Below are 25,787 nucleotides of genomic sequence, written 5' to 3'. Positions count from 1 at the left end.
ATTTTCTGTTACTATGATATCACAAAAAAGGGGGCATGACCGTTTCGGGTTTGACGATTTTTAGATAAAAACAAATCAACAAACAAACGTACAGTCAAGCAAAATGCCTACTAAGTTTATTACGTAGAAACGAAGAAAAACGGTAGAAGGTATAAAGCAACGTATAAAAGCTAAAATTTTAAAACCTTTAGAACAGTAATTACATTTTCTAGATCATAAATCTCATCTTGACTGAGTTGAATAGTTTAATTTACACCTTGGAAAATTCTGCAAAATTTAAGATTGCTTCAAATATTTCTCAGTATAAAATAAAATGCATTTTGTTTAAATATTCACCATAAATATGTCTTCCAACATTGGGAAAGGACACATGAGGGGAAATTTATAGATTCAAGAAACAAGATTTAATCACTTTGTATCTACAATCTTCATAAGTTACTTTCTATTTTTATATTAAAGGCAGTTTGCACATATTTTTGCAAACCTCATTTTATGAATACAAGGAGAAGAAGTTGAACCGGGTTGACTTAGTTGAACCGGGTTGACTTAGTTGAACCACTTCTCTTATGTACCGCGTCTAGCTGAAGAGATGTGGTTTAAAAATGTTGTATGATGACATCACTGCAAGGCTTGATAGATTTTCGCACATTACTTTGAAACTAACACTGGGTTTGCAGAACTTATGATAAAATGTTCATACTTGTTCATCTTTTGAGTGTTGACATTTTTTATATGTGTTTACAATGGGACAGTAAGCTCGATAATTACTAGATCTGGTTTCTCTGCGGTCACAAGGAGATTGTGGGGAACAGTACCTCCCCCTGGAAGGGTATGGGACGGGATTGCGGCTCAAATATGGTTGGTTCCCCTTAAAATTGTATTAAGTTTTTCAAGATTTAAGCCGACGTTCAATTGAAACCGGTTTTGGGGTGAATTGAGACGCAGCTTAAATTCATTAAATTCGGACACGGGTTGACTTAGTTGAACCACCTCTCTAGCCGAAAAGATGTGGTTTAGCTCGTGGGTTTTTGTGAAAAGTGTGACGTATATGATGTGAGGACAGAACTAAGAGTAGTTTTATTGTAAACAAACAGATTTTTGAGTTTTTTAATTACAATTTAACCAGAGCTGAAAACTTTAGAATGGGATATCCTTAATCCCGATCTGTTGACTTATCTGGAGATTAATAATAAGAAGATATCAAGCCATATTTAATCTGAGCTGAAAACTTTAGAATGGTGTATATCGGAATTAATGCTTAATCCACTCTTTTAATTAATCTCGAGATTAAATATTGCTTGTTCTCCTCTCATTTTTAATCTCCAGATTAATTATCCGATCAGGATTAAGGATATCCCATTCTAAAGTTTTCAGCTCAGGAGATTAAGAAAAAGAGTGGATTAAGCATTAATCCTGATATCCACCATTCTAAAGTTTTCAGCTCTGTTGTGTTTGTACCCCCTCCTATAGTAAAGACAGCAACCCGGGTGTAAAGGGTTATGTTCCATAATGGAAAACTTACAAAACTTTTCTATCGATAAACCTGAAACTGACAAAGGTGTCGACTGTAATTAAACATCATTTATATTTGTCTAAAGCATTAATTACATTAAACAATATAAAAGTTTACAAATTAAATACTAATACTCTGTTCTCTGGATATCGCATTTTATAATTGACAGCTAGGGTTGGCCAAAAAAAAAACAGTTGCCATACAAGACTTTTAGCATTAGTATTAATTAGTTATTCAGAGATAGTTTTTAGAAATGGAGTTTCCTGGTCACAGTCTAGTGTTTTTTGTTTTCTAAAAATGTTGTATGATGACATCACTGCAAGGCTTGATAGATTTTCGCACATTACTTTGAAACTAACACCGGGTTTGCAGAACTTATGATAAAATGTTCATACTTGTTCATCTTTTGAGTGTTGACATTTTTTATATGTGTTTACAATGGGACAGTAAGCTCGATAATTACTAGATCTGGTTTCTCTGCGGTCACAAGGAGATTGTGGGGAACAGTACCTCCCCCTGGAAGGGTATGGGACGGGATATCGGCATACATCAGAAATCGGTCAATATCAATTAATCCAGTGATATATTTAATAAGATTGCTGTGCCCCCAAGCATATATTTTTTTGGTGTAGTGCAACCTTGCAGCCATTCAAAATATGGTTTGTAGTTTCTTGTGTTCTACCTTGCAATTCAGTGCCTGCCTGTAGACATACTTTACAGAGATCTGATACAGATTTTCCCCATTGTGGAAGGTTAGTTTGTGTTGGCAGGGTGTCCAAACAGGAGTTGAGTAGAAATTTCAGTGTACCTTTCTTCAGATTGAACATGTAAGATTTCCAGATCATGTCAAATTTTTCAAGCATTGCCAGGCAGAGAAAATGTCCTTGTTTTATAAGTGTTTCTGTATGTTCTCTCCAGAAAGTTTCATTTTCAAAAGACACTTTTTCACTGACAGCTGTTTTCATTTTTTTATATCATTGATGTTTGGAAGCTTGGTCATCCCACTCAAGCATTTCTGCTTGACTATACTTATCTAATGTGGCTTGAATTAAAACACAAAAAAAGAAGAAAAAAAAACAAAATTTCAATAAAGATAGGGCCTCACCAACACTAAAAAAAATATATGCTATGTCGCTAAAATAGCTACATGGTTACCCACAAAAGATGAGACTTCAAAGACGACCGTTCGGAATTTTTACAATCTGTTTTCTTACTTATAATTCCCTGCAACTGTAAACGTGTCCAGACTATGTTCAATGCAAAAGACCTGGGGATCGCTGTATCTTGAGAGTTTTAAGTTATCTTAACAGTCTCATCATTTAAAGGTAACCATGTGTCCGAATATAATGAATTTGAGCCGGGACTTAATCTGCCAAAAACCGGTTTCTATTAAGCGCTGGCTTAAATCTTAAAAAATTTAATACAATTTTAAGTGGAACAAACCATATTTGAGCCACGGCTTTAATTTAACCCGCGGCTCAAATTCTTTAAATTCGGCCTCTGAATATTTAAAAATATTAAAATGATTCATCCAGTTTTACTTTTAAATGCACAATAAAATCCCCACTGATGACGTATTTGCTGTACACATATCTAACTGTATCTCATGTAGTTCATTTGTATAATCTATAGCGTAAACCTAAAAGGAAAGTGTCAGATCTCTCCTGTGTAAATACTTAAGTTTTCCTTGGGCAGATTTTACATCATTAGATGATAATTCAAAATATGTGTTAAGCAATGGGTTGTCATTTTTAAACTTTTGATTGGTTATTGTACTTTTTATAATCGTCTATAAACTCAAATTCGAAATTAAGGACAAAAAGTCGTTAATTAAACGATTTTTAGTTTCATTTTTAAAGAGTTTAAATCGTTATTTTTGAATTAGAAATAACTTCATTTTAAACAACTGAAAATCGCCCAATAAACGATTTAAAATCGTATATTTTTAGGCAGGTAGTCAAAAACTCCTGTTCAAACCAGTTTATGAATTTAGTTAGTTTACCTGTTCATTTCTAATTGCGACAAATTGTGATCTATGTGAATGTTTGAAAAAAAGAAGCTGTCGCAGAAATTAGAGGGAAATCAAGATTTAAAGTTTACAGATTTGTTCTATTTTTCAAATTATTTGTTAAAAGTTCCAAATAGTTTGCTTAACAGTTCATATTAAAAAAAAACAATTCTTCAAATCAAACATCAAACACCATATTATGTCGGAAACTATTGGATGAAACGATTGAGTAGCTCAGGATCGGGGGAATTTTTTCCTGAGGGTGGGTGGCATATCCTTAACCATACTAAATGAGTTCTCATAAAGTTAAGAATTTCTTAAACTTCCCTCCCCCCCTCTTATTTACTTTGAAAATGCGTTTTCTGATCCGGAAACAAAAGCATTGTTGCCGATATGTGATATTTTGTACATGATTTCAGCAAAATTATTATTATTTTTTTTTATTATTTTAGGGTTAAGTTAGGTTATTATTGATTTGATTGGATTTAGGTTAGGTTAAGACAATTTCTGGGCCGAGCACTGCGGCTAGGACAGGCTACAGGACAGGCTACAGGACAGGCTATAGTTTCAGGTTAAAAATAAGCGAAAACAATTAAACAAATAAATTGAAAATTATTTTTTGTCAAAAAAATTTAGTAAATCTTAAAGGAATGACCTGGATCCGGATCCATTTTTTTCCAGTGCAGATCCAGGATCTAGATCCGCATCAAAATTAAATAGATCATAAGCACTGGTTATCAAAGCATATTTGTTTTAGTAGGATTTCAGGCAGTGTTAAGGATCTATTTATTTTCATGACGATCCGGATCCGGATCCTAGATCCGCACTGGAAAAAAATCGATCCGGATCCCAGTCATTTTTTTAAGGCTTACTGAATTTTTTACCAAAGCAGAATTTCTAAGTTTTTGTCTTATTTTTTATGCTTAAACTTGATGACCCATTAAGAAATCAGGAAATTTTTATAATCCCTCTTTTTTCAATAGTTCAGATTTGGGTTTCATCCTTAGTTTGCAAAGATATATGGTTTAGACAATTTTTACTAAGAACGTTTAAAGAGTGTAACAAAGATATCCGTATCAATATTATTAAAAACATTGACTATAGTTATGCTTAATGGACTGGATTCACATCATTATTATATAACTTTCAAATTTTTCAATAACTTTTAGACAAAAAGTTTGAGAAATATAAGAGATGTTGAATTTAAGAGATTTTTGGTTAAATTAAAACGATTTTTTTTAAATAAGCGATTTCGTTAAAAATAAGCGTTTTTTGTGTTAAAATAAACGGGTTTTTTGTTGAAAATGAACGATTTTGTGTCGCTTATTTGGCAGTCACCAACTTCTTCTGCAATATAAGCAATTAATGTTAAGCGATGTTTTGTCGCCTTATCAGGTGCCATCCAACTTTTTCACCCGATTAGGCGACTTTTTATCGCTTAATTACGACTTTTTAATTAAGAGTGTACTCTTAAAAGTTCGTCCCCCAAACTGTATCATTCCAGGCAGTCAATTCGTTATCCAAGTCAACCAGGACACAACCCACCTGACTCTAAATGCCACACAGGGACACAAGCCTAGATTATCAATCTAGCTATTACTCAGGCTTTAAATGCCACACAGGGACACAAGCAAATCTATCAACAAGCTATTACTTTGGCTCTAAATGCCACACAGGGACACAAGCGTAGCTATCAACAAGCCATTACTTCGGCTCTAAATGCCACGCAGGGACACAAGCATAGCTATCAACAAGCTATATTGGCTATCTATGAAGCCCTTATTCGATCTCTAGCCTAAACAAGGTACAATCTCAACCAGAATACTCAACAGGATACAACTTTACAAGTACTCTACACTGTAATGAAGGCAGAGTTCTGATTCTAACTAATTTGTATGTAAGGTTTATAGGTTACAAGTTAAATCAATAAACATAATTATAATTCCTACGTCGTTATTACAAAACAATCAGAAATAGGCGCACTTTAAGATATATGTTATATATATCACATGATTAAGCTAAACATGCTACATATTCATTTAGAACGCAGTTCAAATGAATAAATGGGTTTTTTATGTACAAACATCAATTAATAAAAATGTACAACATACTGCCAATTTACAGAATATTGTATAACCCGATATATATTACAGGATTTTAATCGGGGTCAAGTTAAACTTATTTCTACTGATTTTCTGAGAAATTAAATTTTTGAATTCAATTTAATTACTGATCTAAAACTTTCTTTCAAGAAAGTGATTCAGGCCGAATNATCTAAATTTAATCCACAGTGGAGAGTAAATATCTTTAGCGCTCTATAGGGGATAAAGTATCTAAATTTAATCCACAGTGGAGAGTAAATATCTTTAGCGCTCTATAGGGGATAAAGTATCTAAATTTAATCCACAGTGGAGAGTAAATATCTTTAGCGCTCTATAGGGGATAAAGTATCTAAATTTTAAGGGACACAGCATGAATTCTACTCAGACATGTTTTTTAAAAGTGTCTAAATATCATGGTTTAAGCATTGTACAGTTGGGATTATTAACACTACGGGATAGGAATACGACATTTAAGCAATCTTATGTGTTTATAATTTAAATATTTGCATGTTTTTACATGAAAGCTAATCTATTTTGATGAGGGGAGAAATAAAAACTAATTCAATTATAGAACGCAATCAAAGTAATAAAAGAACTGAGCAACTAATTAGTAATTAGTAAAACTTTGTTAAAAAGGAAACTAAGTTGTTCATGCAATCTGAATGAAAAACAGTCAGAATTCAGATGCATAATGCATTTATAGGTTTATAAATGATTGAAACAGTTTTCCGATTATTTGATCACAAATTTCAAATTTTGCGAACTTGCAAATATTTAATGTTGGTGGATTTTCTAAATGTGTGTATGGATAAGGTTTTCTTTTCATAACATGATTCTGTATGAAACATTTTCAATACAAATTCTTTTTGAACAAATATTTATTGATAGATATATATGTTATTGGAAGATTATATATTTCAAATATATGTAAACCTCGGTTTAACCAGTTTTAGCTGCAAGTGACAATGTGGTTCTTAAAACTTACAATGTGTCCATTAAAAGTAGATAAAAAAACTTTAAAATAAAAGTCTTTATAATTCGTAAAGTAAAAGTGACAAAAGATTCAATGATTGTATTTCTTTATAAAGGGAAAATAATAGCACTTTATGATCTAGCAGAATTGCTAGTTTTAAATGTCAAAGCTCTTTGACATAGATATCACTCTAGAAATTTAAAGTTTGAGGCAATTTCTGTGTTCAAAATAAGCAGACGTAGATAATGAAAAAATGAAAGATAAAAAAGATCTCCTTAAATTTTGAAAGTATCACGTTCTTGCATGCTGAAATATATTTCAAGTAAAGCTTCTCTGGAGATTAAATAAAGAAATTAAATTTGCTTTTAACATCAAATATTTATTTTTCATCTTTCAGAAGTAAAATTTACAAACATGAGCGGATTCAAAGAAAAAACAAAACCAGACGAGGTAAATTTTTTATTAAAATAAGAAAAAGAAACTAAACCATAGCCTTTATCTGAAATTGTCTAATATGTATTCGCATCCTCATGGTTTAATCTTTGAAATTCTAAAATTAGACTATTTAATCTATTGATATTTTGAATCAACAAAAACCTACATCATCCTGTTGCACTATTGGAGTTTGATACATGTGTTTATACTTTTATTTAAATAACATTGGAACAAAGTTTGGACAGTATGTAACAGTGCACTGCCCTTTTAAAAAACTCCGTGCACTAAATATGTTTATTCATGCGAAAAAATTAAGGGAAAAAAATCAGGAGAATTCTTTAAAAATTGCATTAAGCCGAGTTTAGACAAAACATTTTGAAATCAAGTTTTTTTAAATTTACAAAAATTCCTTTGATAAAACTATTTAACTAATTTGGTCATCTCGTCAGATATTCAATATTTAGTTCTACTTCTACATGCTCAAATATTCAAATGAATACATTTATCAGAATTTAGAATTTAAATTTGATTTTATACAGGTTTACCAACAAAGGTTTAGAGCTTATGAAATTCCTGAAATATAAGGATTTTAAGGGTTAATCTTTCATTTGAAAACAATCTTCGATAAAGGTATATTTAGTGATTTAGAAAGAAAAAACTAAAATATTAAGCTGCAGGAAACCATTAATGTTAACATAAAGTCTGATTAAATCCTGTACAGTTGTCTCTGAAGTCTCATCCTAAATGAGTAACCCTGTAGTTTCATCAGATTCATGCTAAATTCTGCTCTGCAAGACTAGGAGACTGTATAATTAGCAAGTTGGCATGTTTTAGTTAATTTATAAAATTAGTACCTTCCAGGAATATCATTCATTATTCATCACTCATAATTCATCATTTATCATTCATCATTCAACATTCATCATTCAACAATCATCATTTATAATTAATTCATCATTCAGCATTCAGCATTCATCATTCAACATTCAGCATTCAAAATTCATCATTCAACATTCATCATTCAACAATCATCATTTATAATTAATTCATCATTCGGCATTCATCATTCATCATTCAGCATTCAGCATTCAAAATTCATCATTCAGCATTCATCAATCATCATTAATCATTCATAATTCATGATTCATGATTCATGATTCATCATTCATCATTTATCATTTATCATACATCGTTCATCATTTATCATTCATTATTCATTTATTCATCACTCATAATTCATCATTTATCATTCATCATTCAACATTCATCATTCAACAATCATCATTTATAATTAATTCATCATTCAGCATTCATCATTCATCATTCATCATTCATCATACATCATACATCATACATCATACATCATACATCATACATCATACATCATACATCATACATCATACATCATACATCATACATCATTCATCAAGTTAAGCTAATCACAATACAGGTTTGATGTAGTTATTTACAGGTTAGGTTAGGTTAGGTTAATAGCTATAGTTTTGCATAGTTGTTTTTAAGTGCATTCAGATTTACAGACAATGTACAACGTAATTTATCTAGGTGTGTTCAGGTTTATAACTATGGGACTTGCTACGTCAACATGTACGCAAACTTTGATTTAAACAAGGTTTTTGTTTTGTTTTTAATACAGGATTAATTGTATTCAACGTTAATCCACGACTAAAAAATTATTTATAAATGATTTTTTGGACATTTACCCAATCCTCCTTCATGGTAGAGTTATAGCATTATTATTATCATTTATTTATATTGAGGAAAACATGAATAGTACAATACAACAATTATAATTATATGTATATATAATTTACATTAAATAAGAATATCATTAATCATATAATGGTATCGATGGTATTTAATTTTATTTAAAATGGGTCTCCACTGAAAAAAGGGAGAGCTTTTAGAAAAAATGTTGTCCGATGCTTATCCGTTCTATAAACGTTCATTATTTATTACATAAAACAGCAAAAAAAAATTATCAAAGTCCAGAAAAAAATGCAAAAAAAATTAAAAATGACCAGACTTAATAGATAANTTACGTTATTATGTTCCTTGTGTTAGTATGTTCCTTGTGTTAGTATGTTCCTTGCGTTTGTATGTTCCTTGTGTTAGTATGTTCCTTGTGTTAGTATGTTCCTTGCGTCAGTATGTTCCTTGTGTTAGTATGTTCCTTGCGTGTGACAGTTAAAATGTTCCTTGTGTTAGTATGTTCCTTGCGTGTGACAGTTTTTCTTCTTAAAGGGACTGTTGGCGTAGTTTCAAGTGACTAAACTCCATTTGTAGAGTGTCCGATTCACAACAGTACACGTTAAACCCATGACTTATTAGAGTCCGAATTCTATGAATTTGATCCGTGTTTCAAATTAGCCCAAAACCGGTTTTAATGGAGCGCCGGCTTGAATCTTGAAACATTGAATACAATTTTAAGTGGAACCAATCATATTTTAGCCGAGTCTTAAATTTAAGCCGGGGCTCAAACTCTTTAAATTTGGCCTCAGATATATGAAAATCCTTTCATATCTACAGAAATGCTTGTAATCTTTGAACACCCTGTCTGTAAGCTGTTTGATATTTGAGAATTATTAATATTTACTTTCTAGACTCTAGAGTCGTAAAAACAATTTTGTTGAAATTTTGAACTGTTGTCTCTCAAGAATTTCTAGCTTCAGAATCTTGTCAAAATAAACAATGTTCAAGGAAGAAAAACGATACTATAACTTTGCACATAACTAGCTGGTCAGATAAATTTTTTAGGATTACATTTTTGAATTTCGAGAACAATTCCTTTAACGTTCAGGAGCTGCAGTATGCAATGAGACGAGCTGGTCAGAATCCTACAGATGTTGAAGTTCAAGATTTACTCAATAATATTGATAATGGCAGTGGAACTATTGATTTTGAGGTTAGCTCACGATACAAGGGAGAATATTCAACATGAACAAAGGAGGGTGTTCAAAAGAATATTTCCCCCTGATCATATTATACTACAAGGTCCCCTAAATCTAATTATAATAAACAAATATTTTAGCATTTAGCAAAATTCAACCCTATTCCGATTTTTGTCTATTGTTCAAAATTATTTATTATAAAACTTCCATGTTGTGATGATAGAGAAGGTTTGAGAAATCTATCTTGAAATATTTCTTCCAGGATTTTCTTGTTGTGATGATAGAGAAGGTTCGAGAAATCTATCTTGAAATATTTCTTCTAGGATTTTCTTGTTGTAATGAGAGAGAAGGTTCGAGAAATAGATCTAGAAATACATTTCAAGGATACGTTCAGAGTCTTCAGCAAGGATGAGGATGGTAAGCGTTGAAAAACAGTTTTTTAGAGAGAGCAATTAACATGTATAACAAAAGTTTTAAGTTATTTGGCTTTGTTTCACCATGTGATACCCAACTTTAAGTTTTTGGAAACATTCTCTCTAACCATTTTCTTTGATACAGGGTGTCTCACGAAACATAACAGTTGGTGAATAGTTTAAATTGACTTCTTCCATGATTTGTTAAATTAAGTTTAACAAAAAGAATAACAAAAAGTATTATATGGCAATCATGCATGTAATAGTAAAAATAATTTCAAAATAAAATATAAATGAGTATAAGATTTTTTAACGAAATAAACTGAAAAAAGTCTTTAATATCTAATACAGTAAATGGAATACGACATTAAACATTATTCCGCGAATGTAATGTTTCGTGGAACACCCTTTAGTTGACATATTTGTGGTGTAGAGTACTGTACAATGTTCGCACTGAGGAATATTTATTGAAAGTATTAATCTTTGTTTACAAAATATATTGCTTGCAATACAGAGCTTATACATCTCCAACTCTTATATTTTGGGATTTTATCCCTAATGCATGTTCCAGGTAGTTTGAACTTTGAATGTTATGTTTTTTTTACTATGCTTTAAGAGCGCTTTGCGCCTGTCTTCTATTTTCATTTTTTTTATTTTCTCTTTGTATACATTGTAAAACAAAAACAAACATAAAATTTTGCGGATTTTCGAAAAAAAAATTCGAGGATTTTCAAAATTTAATGGAAATCGAATTTCGTTGGAGGCAAATTTTTAAAATTTTGTTCATCAATAAACCTTTCCTAGGGTCAAGTGATGTCCCACACAAAATTTGTTCACGATCGGTTCAGCCGTTTTGACGTTTATTGGATACAAACGGAAAGACAAACACACAAACACCCAATCAAAGTATATATATACAGATTTATACAACAACAAAAACAGGCCACTGCTGGAATCCTTTTCCTTTTTCAAAATACATTTTCAATTTTATAAGGGGAAAAAATTTAAAAATATAGAATTTTCGAGAAGTATAATAGAACCAATACTTTCAAGTCAATTTTCATCTAATAAACATCAAATATAGATTTTGTTTTTAAAAAAAAATTGTAAGTTTTATGTTTCAGAATATCAAACAATTGATATTTGGTTCTTTATGTTTTCTCTTCGTTTTAATAAATTTAAATTATTATAAATTGTTAAATTAAATGTTTTCTTTATCGTTTTTAAACAGGCTCTGACTTAGATTCTTCCAAATCAGCACGGACCCACTTGCCAGCAGTTAGTTTTACGTGTTCTTTAATGGACAAACTAATCTCTAGTTAGTTTCACGTGTGCTTTTAATTGAAAAACTTACCTGTAGTTTGTTTACTGTGCTTTGTTAATGGACAAACTAACCTGTAGCTAGTTTAGTGTGTTTTGTTCATGGAGAAACTAACCTGTAGTTAGTTTCACGTGTTCTGTTAATGGAGAAACTAACCTGTAGTTAGTTTCACGTGTTCTGTTAATAGACAACCCTGTAGTTAGTTCAGAGTGTTTAGGACAAACTTAGTTAGTTTCACGTGTTTTGTTAATGGGACAAACTTATCTTGTTGTTTCAGCGTGCTCTGTAAATGAACATACTTATCTGTAGTTGGTTTTACATGTTCTGTTAGTGTACAAGCTTACCTGTAGGTGGTTTAGCCACTCTAGCATGCCGAGTCCATTAGCGCCTGATCCAAGCAGGGTTCAGCCATGTGTTTGGTGTCTATTCTGAACCAATAGAAATTGCGTCGCGGTACTATCTATCTTTCTATCTAGCGCATTATCCAATTAAAGATAAATCCTTATATCGGCGCTATGACAGTAAATGAAAATATTTACTTCTACTGAAACTATTATAGCGATAGCGTGTTTTGTGAATGAACAAACTTACCGGTAGTTAGTTTATCGTGTTTTGTTAATGAACAAACTTACCTGTAGTTGGTATAGCGTGTTATATTAATGAACAAACTTACCTGTAATTGGTTCAGCGTGTTCTATTAATGAACTAACTTGTTATTGTTAAGGTTGTATTCCTGCTGATGAACTAAAGTTTGTGATGAACCATTTACCAGGAAAGGTAAATTTAAAATAAGTTAAATCAAATCTAAATTTTCCATCATTTTTAACAAACATGTGATCACATAAAGCTATAAACCTGTTTATTATTTTATTTTGACCCTACATTCCCAATTCTCTTGTTATCTGTCCCAAGTCCAGTCTTGTATTCATCTCATATCTGTCCCAAATCCTTCCTTAATATCCATCCAGTAGTCGTCTTTTTTCCTTATTAGTCCGTTCAATCACAGTCCAGTATCCATCCCGTCTACGTTCTCTGTCTGTCTGTCTGTCTTCTCCCATCTTTATTAATATTTTCTCTGTTCTTATTCTGTCTCTTTTCTCGTCTATGAATAGTCAATCTCTTCTATGTCCCATCCCTGGTTCAGCGTAAGTTAGTATTTACCGCTAATTTAACATGTGGATATCTAATTGGATCATAAGATGATACATAGAAAGATTGATAGATCCAAACGCCGTTGTAGATTCTTATGGTGTTGAATAGTCACCAAGCACGTGAGTGATTTCTGATTGTTTTGTAGTCCCTTCTCTGTTTTGTAGCCCCTTCTCTGTTTTGTAGTTCCTTATATGTTTTGTAGTCCCTTCTCTGTTTTGTAGTCCCTTCTCTGTTTTGTAGTCCCTTCTCTGTTTTGTAGTCTCTTCTTTTTTTGTAGTCCCTTCTCTGTTGTGTAGTTCCTTATCTGTTTTGTAGTCCCTTCTCTGTTTTGTAGTTCCTTTTCTGTTTTGTAGTCCATTCTCTGTTTTGTAGTTCCTTTTCTGTTTTGTAGTCCATTCTCTGTTTTGTAGTCCCTTCTCTGTTTTGTATTCCCTTCTCTGTTTTGTAGTTTCTTCTCTGTTTTGTAGTCCTTTTTCTGTTTTGTAGTTCCTTCTCTGTTTTGTAGTCCCTTCTCCGTTTTTTAGTTCCTTCTCTGTTTTGGAGTTCCTTCTCTGTTTTGTAGTTCTTTCTCCGTTTTTTAGTTCCTTCTCTGTTTTGTAGGTCCTCCTCTGTTTTGTGAGTCCTTCTCTGTTTTGCAGTTCCTTCTCTGTTTTGGAGTTCCTTTTCCGTTTTTTACTTCCTTTTCTGATTTGTAGTTTCTTCTCTGTTTTGCAGTTCATTCTCTGTTTTGGAGTTCCTTCTCTGTTTTATAGTTCCTTCTCTGTTTTGTAGTTCCTTCTTTTGTTTTGTAGAATTCCTTCTCTGTTTTTGAGATCCCCCTCTTTCTCTATATGTTCCTTCTCCGGCTCTTTTCCACACCTTCTCCTCGTCTACTTTCCAGCCCTTCTCCTCGTCTCCTTTCCTCCCCTTCTCCTCCTCTCTTTTTTTCAATTTAAAACTAATTTTCCAGTCAATTTGTTTTTCTCCTGGTACAACTTGAAAGCAAGTTACCCCACATTTATTCTGATTGTTTTCTGACCTTGAACTCTTCAATTCTGGAATCATGAAATACTAGAAATCTTTTATTAAAGATAAACAAGACAATTCATCCTTCATAGTAACAAGTCGACATCTTGAAAGGGAATGGTCACCAAAATATATTTAACAGGGTATTTGAGACTTGAATACCTAACAGTAGTTCCATGGTGATCATTACAACAACCCCCTCCCTCCTTAAAAATCATGAACAGTCACAATAAAAGAATGTTTAATGTGATGTTTAGATAAACTATAAAGAGATTGAGGAGATGATTGAAACAGTGGATAGGAATGGAGATGGTAGAATTAGCTATAGTGAGTTCAGGTAGGATGATGATAATAATAATAATAAAAATAATAATAATAATAATAATAATGATAATAATAATAATAATAATAATAGTAATGATAATTATAAAAAATGAAATATTATTCTTGACAATGAGTCTAGATATATTTACAGAATAAGATGCTATACCTACCAAAGAGTATATAAAGTATAAGATATTTCACGCCAAAGTGTCCAGCTTTGCAGAATAAGATTTGATTATGAAGAAATGAAATGTTATTCTTGACAAAGAGTATCTAGATATACAGAACAAGATTTTGTGTCTGCCAAAGAGTATTAGATAAAAAGAATAAAACTTTATACTTGTCAAGAAATATCCTGGAACCAGATATATGTCGCGTATAGGCGTGGTTTAACCGATTATTTCAAGCTAAAACCGGCTTACGAGAGAATTGGATGAACTATGTCTGCAAGGTTCAGCTACTTTTCACTGTTCATTAAAACTGGCCCCAGATATTGCAGAGTAAAATTTTATACAAAAAAAAATATTCACTATTCTATGGAAATAAAAATGAGCTATTTCTGCTCGATATATCTGAATCTATTGATATCAATTAGCTAGAAATATATCAGATTAATGAGGAGCATCCAAAAAAATAAAACTTCTTGATAGAATAATTAAAATTGAAATAACCAGCTCCATCTGTTATCCTGCCTTTGCTATTTACAATCAATATTAATTCGGAACATTCGTAGAAATGTTCTCAACCAAAACAAATTTAACAATTGTTGCTTAAAAAATGTTCAACACAAACAACTTAATGAAACATTATTGTCTTTTAAAGATAAAAATAAATAATATAAGATTAAACAAAATGTATACTTTCAGCTTTTGCTTGATTAATATTTGAATCTTATTGTTTCAGTCAAGCGATAATCATTATGCTTCTTGACTTGTTATTTAAATCAATGTGCAAATGTGTGTAATGTAATTATCTATTATTATTTCAACATTGATGCCATATCTGTATATGTATTAATATATCAGTTGAAACACAACAATCTTCTTACAACATTTTATTCATAAACATATTATTTCATGCTTTTATGCAATCATCAGTATAAATATATGTATTTTTAATGCCGAAATATATATTTTGGGGGAAATAGCATTAACATTTGAGTTTACCCCCTTCCCCTTCTCTATTTCCTTATTGTGATACAAATTTATAACATTTGACACATTTTTGGAAAGCCCTTGGGCTCTATTTTATATATATGCCAAAACAAAATGCAAATTTGCAAAATTTCAAAATTTTATTGCAATATGAAGTTATTTTGCAAAAAATGTGCAAAACCAAACAGTGTGCGAAATATGATAAATTAAAAATTTTTTAGAAGCTCTTACCACAACAAATTGAAATATGCAAAAATGTTTGCAAAATTTTTTTAATCTAAATTTGTATTCAAGGAAAACTAGAACTGTGCAAATTATCTTTAAAGACATCAGTGCAAAAAGCTATGCAAAATTTCTTCGCGAAAATTGATCACTCTGCTCCCCTTTGTTCAGGGCTTTTAAGAGAGCTAAAAAAAGTCGAAATCCAATGACCGGAAGTAAGGTCTAAACCGATCCCCCCCCCTCCCAGCCGGAATAGGGTTAAAAGATACTTTCAACGAAATTTCAAGTGACCCTCAGTTTTAAAATTTTCCTGATTTACAACAGTACACTTTAAACCTTTGCCTATGCAAGACTGGCAGCAATATTCTTTATTCTGCCTAAATCTGATGGTTTCTCAGAACTCTCACACGGGCAGCCATAGTACATTTGAATTTCCGAGCCGGGTCAACCTTTCCGGACCCAGTTTGTACTGTATCGCCTGGACATTGGGTAAATAAAGCAGACATTCAATAGGACTAGGGGTGCAACAAGGTTGACGCGGTCAGACTTTAGGTTCAATTTACTTTTACTAAAGAGTCAAGGGTGCGTTCCCACCAATGGCATTATATACATTATCAAATATATCAATTAAAAAATGAGAAATTATAAAATTCAAATAATAATTGGAGCAAACCTAAGTTTCTTAGGCTACTCTGGGATATAATTGTTTTCAGATTGGTTGTGTATTTGCTAAATATGATCCGTTTAAACCTACTATTTCAGCCGTTTTGCCGTTTATTGGATACAAACAGACAGACACCCAAACAAACAAACAGACAAGCCAAATTTATATATAGATTTTCGTATAAATGTTGCACAGTTTTAAATCAATTTTTCGAATCAGGAACATCAGATAGAACTCTCATAGGTCTCGATCAACTTCTAAAATGCTTAGGTTTCAGCCTATACCCCCTTTCAGTGTTCTTGTACATTCCCTTTAAGGTGCCAAAGTTTTACATAAAAGAGAAAAGTTTTTTTTTACTTATTTAAATATAAATAATTTGTACTGCATCCAAATAGAAAACATTTTTAAAATAAATTAAAACAAATTTCTTTTAGAATTTCTAGTTTGCATTTACCTAAATTATTATAAAATCTAATTTAAATTTTAATTTTAAAGTAGAAAATATTTCAAAACACAAAAATGTTTTATTTAAAAAAAAATATTTAAAAAACTCATTGAACACTTTTTCGGGGGACAATATTCTGGAAAAGAGTTTGCGACTCGAACATAGTGGAATTAAGTATTGTTAACATTCTAATGCTTACTATACAAACTCAACTTAGATTCTGTAACAGTCCCTTTACATTATCAGGTTTAAGTTTAACTTTAATTGAATCAATCACTAAGTGAAAGCTATTGTTCAGAGAACTTCTAATACTTGATATTTGTAAATTCCATTTTCTTTCAAAGGAACTGAGTCTTTGCCACAAACTGAAATTATACAATCCCTATATTTTTGCAACCTCATGATGTAAACCTTCGATATTTCAAACATAGATTATTTGATCTATCAGAATTCACAGTTTGAAATATCTAAGGTCTACAATATTTGGTTGCAAAAATATAAGGGTTAGAAAATTTCAGTTTGTGGCAAAGACTCAGTTCCTTTGAAAGAAAATCAAAATGGAATATACAAATTTGTGACAGACTTAATTTCTTTGGATTTTGATTGAAACAAAATTGGTAGATACACTTTTTCATTTTCGTCTGCACACAATCAATTTTGTTTGTTTATTTTCAATTCGATCCATACAAATTGAGTCTTAGTCACAGATTTTGATTTTCTAATCCCTGTATTTTTACAACCGAATGTTGATTTAAACTTTGAAATCTGTTAGATTAAATAATGTAAGTTTGAAATATTTAAAGGTTTACACTATCAGGTTGCAAAGATCTAGGGATTAGAAAATTTGAATCTGTGACAACGAATCAAATCCTTTGTTTGTTTGTTTACCAAAAAAATTGTTTTATCTCAATATATTAGTGTATTCCAACCTAACAATGTGCTTTTAACAATTGAATATCAAAAAAAAATCGCCCGTCACCTAAAAAAAAATATTTTCATAACTTTAGTTAGGAAATCCAACTTGCATGCTGTCGAGGAGTTTTTTTTAACACAAAACAATTTAAACATCAATTAAATAATTTTTTTTTTATTTATCTGCAGATATAATGTATTATTTAGTTGACTGTACGTCTTTTCACCTATAAAGTTATTTTAATATTTGAAACCTGTTTTGGCAATTTTATGCGACCCTGCATTTAAACATGGACATTTCCGATTTACAAAGGTACCTTTTTAATCTCTATTTGAGTAACAATTAGGAGGATATCTTTGTTTTTCAATTTAAACATGTCTTAATTCTGACGATTTCTGTCCTTGTCTATAATCCAGCATAAACATACACACGTTTCTTCTAGAAAGAACACGCAATCGGAATTTATAAATTTTCCTCTAAAAAAAAACAATTATATTCTTCACAAATCTGTCAAGGTACGATCAGATATCCCTAGATCTCCAAAAATGACGTCTACATCTTTTTCAAAATTATAATCATTTTAGTTTTAATCCGTAACAAACAGGGAAGTTAAGGGAATTTAATTTACCAAGGGATTTTAAGACAAACAAATATCCATATCGCAGCGAATTTTTCACTAAAGCTTAGTAGATTAAAAGAACAAAAATATCAAATTCGTGACTTTAGCATTGTTTTTGTAATTCCTTTAACCATTGTTATCGTATCAACGCTATTATACATTTCTAAATAAATTTTGAAATGTTTTAACTTGATTTGGAACAGCACAGCAAGAAAGTTTAGAGACAAGAATGAGTAAAAACACAAATTGTAAACTGAAATTTTAGGCAAATTGAAGCAGGTAGCAAAGATAAGAGTTTCACTGGGTTTGGTTTTTTCCTTCCTTTACACCTTACAAAAAGTTCAAAGTTTACATTTTATGTAAAAGTTCACAAGTTAAACGCAGTACGTTACAATAATACATTATTTTCCTTGGACATATCCGTTACTAGTTCTTCATTTTATAAAGTACGTTACAATAATACATTATGATCCCCGGACATATCCGTTACAAGTTCTCCATTTTATAAAGTACGTTACAATAATACATTATTTTCCTTGGACATATCCGTTACAAGTACTTCTTTTTATAAAGTACGTTACAATAATACATTATTTTCCTTGGACATATCCGTTACAAGTTCTCCATTTTATAAAGTACGTTACAATAATACATTATGATCCCTGGACATATCCGTAACAAGTTCTTCTTTTTATAAAGTACGTTACAATAATACATTATAATCCCTGGACATATCCGTAACAAGTTCTTCTTTTTATAAGGTTGTTAAATTGACCTTGAAACGTGTATTAAGGTTTTTTAACTCTCCCTTTAATTTGTGTATTTTCCTGTTGTTGTTTTAAAGTTTATATCTCCTGATACATGAATAAATCAGACTGTGACTGGGCAGAAACTCAACATTTATGTTTATGACAAGTTTTATATTTTTGACATTTCAATTCAGAAATTGTAGATTGTTGATTCAGCTCAACCAGCAGCAGAATCAAGATGTTTTCTTATTTGTCTCTTGAATCCTGGATATCTGGTTTCTCAGTCCGTAGATTCAGAGATCTACAGATTTATCACTAAATATCTGGTTTCTCACACTATAGATTAAATAGATAAACAGATGCATCCCTGGAAATCTGGATTCCCAGACCATAGATTACTTGCACCTTTTGCACCTTAGATTACAGAGATACAATATTAATTTCTGGATATCTGGTTTCTTAGACCATAGATTACTGAGATATACAGATTCATTCCTGGATATCTGGTTTCTATAGACCATAGATTACTGAGATATAGCTCTGTTCGATGAACAATGAATAAGATATCTTTTGTTCTAGTTGATAATGGATAGTTTTCTATTATGGTTCCTCTATGAAAGTGTAATCAGTTTCTCTTAAATATAAATACTAATAATTAAATTCCAATGATTTGTACAATACATTTCACAAAAAAGTCAGAGCTGTGTGGGCTAAACTACTCGTGCATGATTTTTGATTTATTCTATGTCTGTGAATACTCTAAGAGAAGCAGAAGGTTAGTGGTTGATCTATGTGTGTGATTGTGAATACTCTAAGAGAATATGGAGGTGAGTGGTTGATCTATGTTTGTGAATACTCTAAGAGAATATGGAGGTAAGTGGTTGATCTTTGTTTGTGAATACTTTAAGAGAATATGGAGGTAAGTGGTTGATCTTTGTTTGTGAATACTTTAATAAAAGCTTAAGATAAGTTGATGATCTATGTATGTAAATCCTCTAATATAGAGCTAGAGATAGAATTATTGTGTTTATCTAGTTTACAATACGAGGATAGAATACCAATGTTTTGCACAAAAAGAATAAAAAACAATCATTCATTCTTTATAGTTTCATGAAGCGCTTTAGTCTTTAGATAGAAATATAATTTGTACAGTTATTTTAAAGGACTTTGACAATTTATTTGAAAAACAGTTTCCCCTATCTATCCACAACGGTATCCTTTAAACCTTTGTATCAGCAAAAAATATTGAGCTATTCATATTTTTCTTGTTGAAAATTTATATTTTTCAATTGTGGTTTTCTTGATATAGGGCCCAGATTATGCCTACTTATAAACAGACTCACCAATTTTAAGACAGGGTCTACTTTGAAGTGTCGCAACGCCTTAGGCTTAGGTTTTACCGCTCTAACTCACTTATGCTTTTCTGTAGCCCTTTAGCACTATTAAGCACTTGTTGTCAGCTTTGGGTTTTTTAGAGCGTGAAACTTTTTAATCATAGTAAGGGCTAGAGATGTATTGCAACAAAGATCTAAAAAAATTAAGACAAATCGTTTTATTTAAAAAAGCGACGATATCTTTTTTATTATCAATCCGATAAAGTGCGAAAGGGTACACTTAAGATTAGGTCGGCAGTCCCTTAAACTAAACAATTATTTTGTCATCAACGAGTTTTAGGAGTTCTACAAGAACTAAGCAAACTTAATGAAACTGTGCAGAACATTTTAACTAAACCCTTTTGATGAAATTGTGCAAAACATTTAACTAAAACCTCATGATGAAACTGTGCAAATCATTTTGATTAATTAAAGGGACTGTAATTATAATTTCAAGTGACCCTCCATGCAAAGATGGCAATGTCCTATTCACAACTGTACCTTTAAATCTTTGTCTGATCAAGTATGGAAAAGATATTAATGTTGATAATTTGAAAACTGATTATTTAAATTGAGATTTCTTAGCGAAAGTGGCTTGCGCAATTGTACTGCAGGAAAACAGAATTAAAACTTTTAAGTCCAGAAAACAACAATATCTTCCACAGTATTGATCAGATAAAGTGTTCCGTTGTTAAAATGAAGCATTTTGGGTCATTTAAAAATACGTTTACTTTTTACTATTAAAAGGAAATTATCTGATGGGCGCAAAGCACCCTAAATTGGTGATATCTTTTAATTATCGATTAATATCTATGGTTTGGCCGTTGATATCATTCCACCGCAAAATTAATTCTTCAATAAAGAATAATTTAATAAACTCTAAATTCATTCTTTATAGTCGTGCAGCAATGTTAAACAATAAAATGTAATTAAATAATAACATTGTAACGAATTAATATGAATTGAATTTATTGGGAAGGATTTATTTTTTAAGGCAGAAACATCTATCATATTTATATACATCATCCATTTAATAAAGCTCTTCGTTCATATATATTTGCATGTTAGCTATAGCTAACCAAACAGCTGGATCGAATGAACTGAAATTGTTGAGGGAACCCTTGAGTAAACAAAGGCTAAAAAATTCGAAATATTTTTTCTTCAAAAATCTAAATATTTGTTTTCTACATTTTTTTCAAAATTCGATTTTAAAAAATTCCACAGGCAACGCCGGGCACTTCAGCTAGCATATCGCATATCGTATATCGTATATCGTATATCGTATATCGTATATTTAAAGTAAATACTAACTGAAGGGCCGCATTGCCCGTGAAAATTTTTTTTAAAAAATAACATATTAAAAAAAAATATTTCGAAACAAAAAATTTCGACTAGTTTTATCTTATAACACCCCCCGGCCATTCGGTCCAGCCGTTTGGTCGGCTATATGACAAGATATATATGTAAAGAAATGTCTTGTTTTATTTTATAGATCACTTAAGACGACTATCTGAAATTTATTAAGACTTACTTCTTATATTCTTGGTTTCCTGTTAAAAAAATATTTAAGGCAGAAAACAAAATTCAGCCTTCGATCTGAAGCTTTAGATCGTTAAAACTTTAAAGTTTTACTTGTATGTCGTTTTTTAAGTTTTATCCTAGGTTTTGTTAACCCAGTATTATGTCATAAACGTATACATTGCATCCTACATATTACACATATATTGATTATATAATAACGCTTTTCGCTCATATATATATATATATATATATATATATATATATATATATATATTTATAGAAATAGATAAAAATTCTCTCTGAACGGAGAGTGAGTAATCCCTTTAAAAATACTAAACCTAGAAATGTTCTACTCCAAAATTACAAGAAGATCAAGTTGTTAAAGTAAAGAAAATAAATGTGAAAACTTAGATTTAAATACAGATAACACAGATTGGACAAGATATGTAGATACAGTGAGGACCAGAAAACTCTGCAATAGGAATAAAACAATACTTAAGCTTTACATATTATAAGGTGTATGACCCAAAAACGGGTTATTTTTGATAAAAATGTCCTCATTACAACCGTTTTTGCCAGGTTTTTTTTTTTTGCACGATTACAACGTTTTTCAATTCAGTTTTACAAGACGGATCTTTTGATACCCATACAGTCTTATTTTGACCAACAAGTTTTTTTGCTTTCATTAATCACGTTGGTCAAATTTAATGCCATAAAAAACCGTTTTCGTCTGCGTAATATGGACTTTAGAGAAAACCCGTATTTTCCTATTACGGGTAAGTGAAGCAAGCAAAATTTCCAAAAATCGACCTCCCTTACTGTACAGAGTACAGTTGCTGTGTCTTACCATGTTCATTGGACTACTTAAAGTGACTTGAGTCTAAAAGTCGTCTTCCTATATCGTAATTTTCTGGTTCTCATTGTAGTTGTCATAAATCTGCTGAATAATTGGTTGTCTTTGTCTACCCCTTTATTAATTGTTTTCAGTAACCCTTAGTAATTTTAATCTGTTTCTGACGGTTTGAGAGCAAATGAAAACATTTAAAATTCTGTGTGTTATGCTCCAAACCTCACAGAGTCCACAGAGTAAAGAAATAGGTCTTTATATTTTTGAAAATATATTTCGGCCTGAATTGTGTTTCTAGTATTTGTTTCTGTCCTGAAGATTCAAAACACAAATATTGTCTAATAGGAACGTAAAACAGTAAATAAGTTTCTATATAATGAAACCCAAAAAACTATGGAATATAAAGACGACTCAATTTTTTATTTAAAAAATTCAAACAAATATGAGACACAACAATAAAGTGTAGTGTACACTAACCCATTTAATTTAGTAAGGTTGAATTTCAAGTTATTGGTCTTTTTTGGCTTTATAAAAACATCAAATACATATTAAATTCCTTTTAATATCGTCTTCCTATTCCACAGTTTAATGGGTCTCACTGTAGCTTCAAAACAATTATAAAGTTTTGTCCTTACTGTGTTATCTCTGTCCCGGAGTCTCTTAAATTCATTATATAAAATTTAGAAGAAGTATAGAAGAGAGCTGGTGTCCAATAAAGATGGTGCCAGCTGAAACTATGGAAAACTAGGATAAAGTTTTAATATTTAGAAATAACACAAAATACAGAATAGTTACAGGGGAGGAAAATTAAAGAAAAGAGGGAATGAAAGATAGAATGGGAGCTTGACAGTATGACGATAAAAAAAAAAAATAAGTAGGTAGGTAAGGTGAAATGAATTTAAGAACTATAATGGTTAAGAAGGAAAGATAGAATGGTAGGTAAGGTGAAATGATTTAAAGAACTATAAAGCATAAGAAGGAATAATAGAATAGTACGTAAGATGAAATTAATTAAAGAACTATATAGCATAAGAAGGAAAGATAGAACGGTAGGTAAGGTGAAATTAATTAAAGAACTATATAGCATAAGAAGGAAAGATAGAATGGTAGGTAAGGTGAAATGAATTAAATAACTATATAGCATAAGAAGGAAAGATAGAATGGTAGGTAAGGTGAAATGAATTAAATAACTATTAAGGTTAAGAAGGAAAGATAGAATGGTAGGATGAAAGGGCGGAAAGAAAAATGAGTGACGAAGTAACTGTTAAAAAGGTCTAAGAGAATAATAGAATGGAAGTAAAGAATAATAACGTAAGTATGAAGAGGAAGAAAGGAAAAAATAGGAAGTACACAAAAGAAGTCTGGAAAAAGAAAACACACAAAAAAAGTATTAAAAAAATAAGAAGATGATAATAAAGGACTTAGAGAAAGGAAGCAAAGATACTAAAATGAGTAGGGGAAAAAAGAATAATAAAAGAATTAAGGAAAGGAAGAAAGGGTGAAAATGGAAGTATGAAAGGAAAAGAAAGGAAAATAATGAAAGTATGAAAGGGAAGGAAAGGAAAATAATGGAAGTATGAAGGGGAAGGAAAGGAAAATAATGAAAGTATGAAAGGGAAGGAAAGGAAAATAATGGAAGTATGAAAGGGAAGGAAAGGAAAATAATGAAACTATGAAAGGGAAGGAAAGGAAAATAATGAAAGTATGAAAGGGAAGGAAAGGGAAAAAAAAGAAAGTATGAAAGGGAAGGAAAGGAAAATAATGGAAGTATGATAGGGAAGGAAAGGAAAATAATGAAAGTATGAAAGGGAAGGAATGGAAAATAATGGAAGTATGTAAGGAAGGGAAGGAGAGGAAAATAATGAAAGTATGAAAGGGAAGGAAAATAAAGGAAGTATGAAAGGGAAGGAAAGGAAAATAATGAAAGTATGTAAGGGAAGGAAAGGAAAATAATGAAAGTATGAAAGGGAAGGAAAGGAAAATAATGGAAGTATGAAAGGGAAGGAAAGGAAAATAATGAAAGTATAAAGAGGAAAGAAAGGAAAATAAAGGAAGTATAAAAGGGAAAAAAAGGAAAATAATGGAAGTATGAAATCGAAGCCTGGAAAATGGAAAAATTAAAAAAGAAATAAAAAAACAAAGAAAGGATTATATAAGAAGCATGAAAAGAAAGGAAAGGATAATAAAGGAAATATAAAAAAATGGACTAAAAAAATATAAAAAGAAGGGATAAATGATAATCAAGCCATTTCATTAGTAAATAGGAAAGAAATGAAAATGAAGAAACTATTAAAAGAAAGGAGAAGGTTAATAAAGGAAGTTTAAGAATAAAATAAAATAAAGGAGAGGAAGTAACAAAAAAAAGAAGTGTAAACAGAAAAGAATGAATAAGATGGGAAGTATGGAAAAAAAGAAAAGGAAAAAAAGGTAAAAAGGAAGGAAAGGATAGAAAAGAAAGTTTATAGAGGAAGGAAAGGATAGAAAAAGGATATGCATGAAGTAATTAAAGGATTGGAAAGGTGGTGTATGAAGGAATTAAAGGATATGAAAAGAAGTGTATAAAGGAATGAAAGGATAGGAAAAGAAATGTATAAAGAAATGAAATGATAAGAAAGGAAGTGTATGAAGGAATTAAAGAATATGAAAAGAAGTTTATAAAGGAATGAAAGGATATGAAAGGAAGTGTATAAAGTAAGAAAAAGTTAGGAAAGGAAGTGCAAAAAGAACAAAAGAACATGAAAGGAGGAATGAAAATGAAAAATTAAGGAAGTAGAAAAGCAAAAAACCTCAACATAATCTTATTGATTGTTAATTGTATTTACTATATTTACGACTACTGTAACCATTCAACTGTGGTTTTCTGTCTCTCATATTTTAAACCTTTAAGTCCTGCAGTGGTTAAAATCTAAACAGGGTTTCATTTTTAAATGGAAAACTTTTTAAACCTCCACACCCTTTGACTGAAAAATATAATCTGGGGTTGCATTAAATATTTTTTTGAGGGGGAAGTAAAATTTTAGGATTCCCCCTTCGTATCGGCCTGATAAATGAAACCCTGGAACGTGTGATTTTTGTTGAACATTGTTATCCAAATCTGTTGTAATAGATGCAGTTAGTTTGGAACA

General features: G+C 30.9%; 1 protein-coding gene across 1 annotated transcript; it reads left to right on the top strand.

Annotated features, from left to right (window-relative positions):
• The first annotated feature begins 9,853 nt into the window (after positions 1-9,853).
• On the top strand, positions 9,854-14,173 carry LOC111699311 (calmodulin). Its single transcript, XM_023469953.1, has 4 exons — positions 9,854-9,954; positions 10,264-10,357; positions 12,399-12,451; positions 14,089-14,173. Exons 1-4 carry the CDS (start codon positions 9,865-9,867, stop codon positions 14,170-14,172), a joined length of 321 nt encoding a protein of 106 aa, XP_023325721.1. The 5' UTR covers positions 9,854-9,864; the 3' UTR covers position 14,173.
• The last annotated feature ends 11,614 nt before the right edge of the window (positions 14,174-25,787 follow it).

This window comes from Eurytemora carolleeae, unplaced genomic scaffold (genome assembly GCF_000591075.1).
Source record: "Eurytemora carolleeae unplaced genomic scaffold, Eaff_2.0 scaffold116, whole genome shotgun sequence".
NCBI classification, from domain to species: domain Eukaryota; kingdom Metazoa; phylum Arthropoda; class Copepoda; order Calanoida; family Temoridae; genus Eurytemora; species Eurytemora carolleeae.
This window is presented reverse-complemented; position numbering and strand designations above follow the sequence as displayed.

Coding starts and splice junctions, on each gene's coding strand:
- LOC111699311 (XM_023469953.1), top strand. CDS start 9,865: ATGAGACGAGCTGGTCAGAATCCTACAGATGTTGAAGTTCAAGATTTA. Junction 10,358..12,398: donor CTTCAGCAAGGATGAGGATG/GTAAGCGTTGAA, acceptor GTTATTGTTAAG/GTTGTATTCCTGCTGATGAA. Junction 12,452..14,088: donor TGAACCATTTACCAGGAAAG/GTAAATTTAAAA, acceptor TGTGATGTTTAG/ATAAACTATAAAGAGATTGA.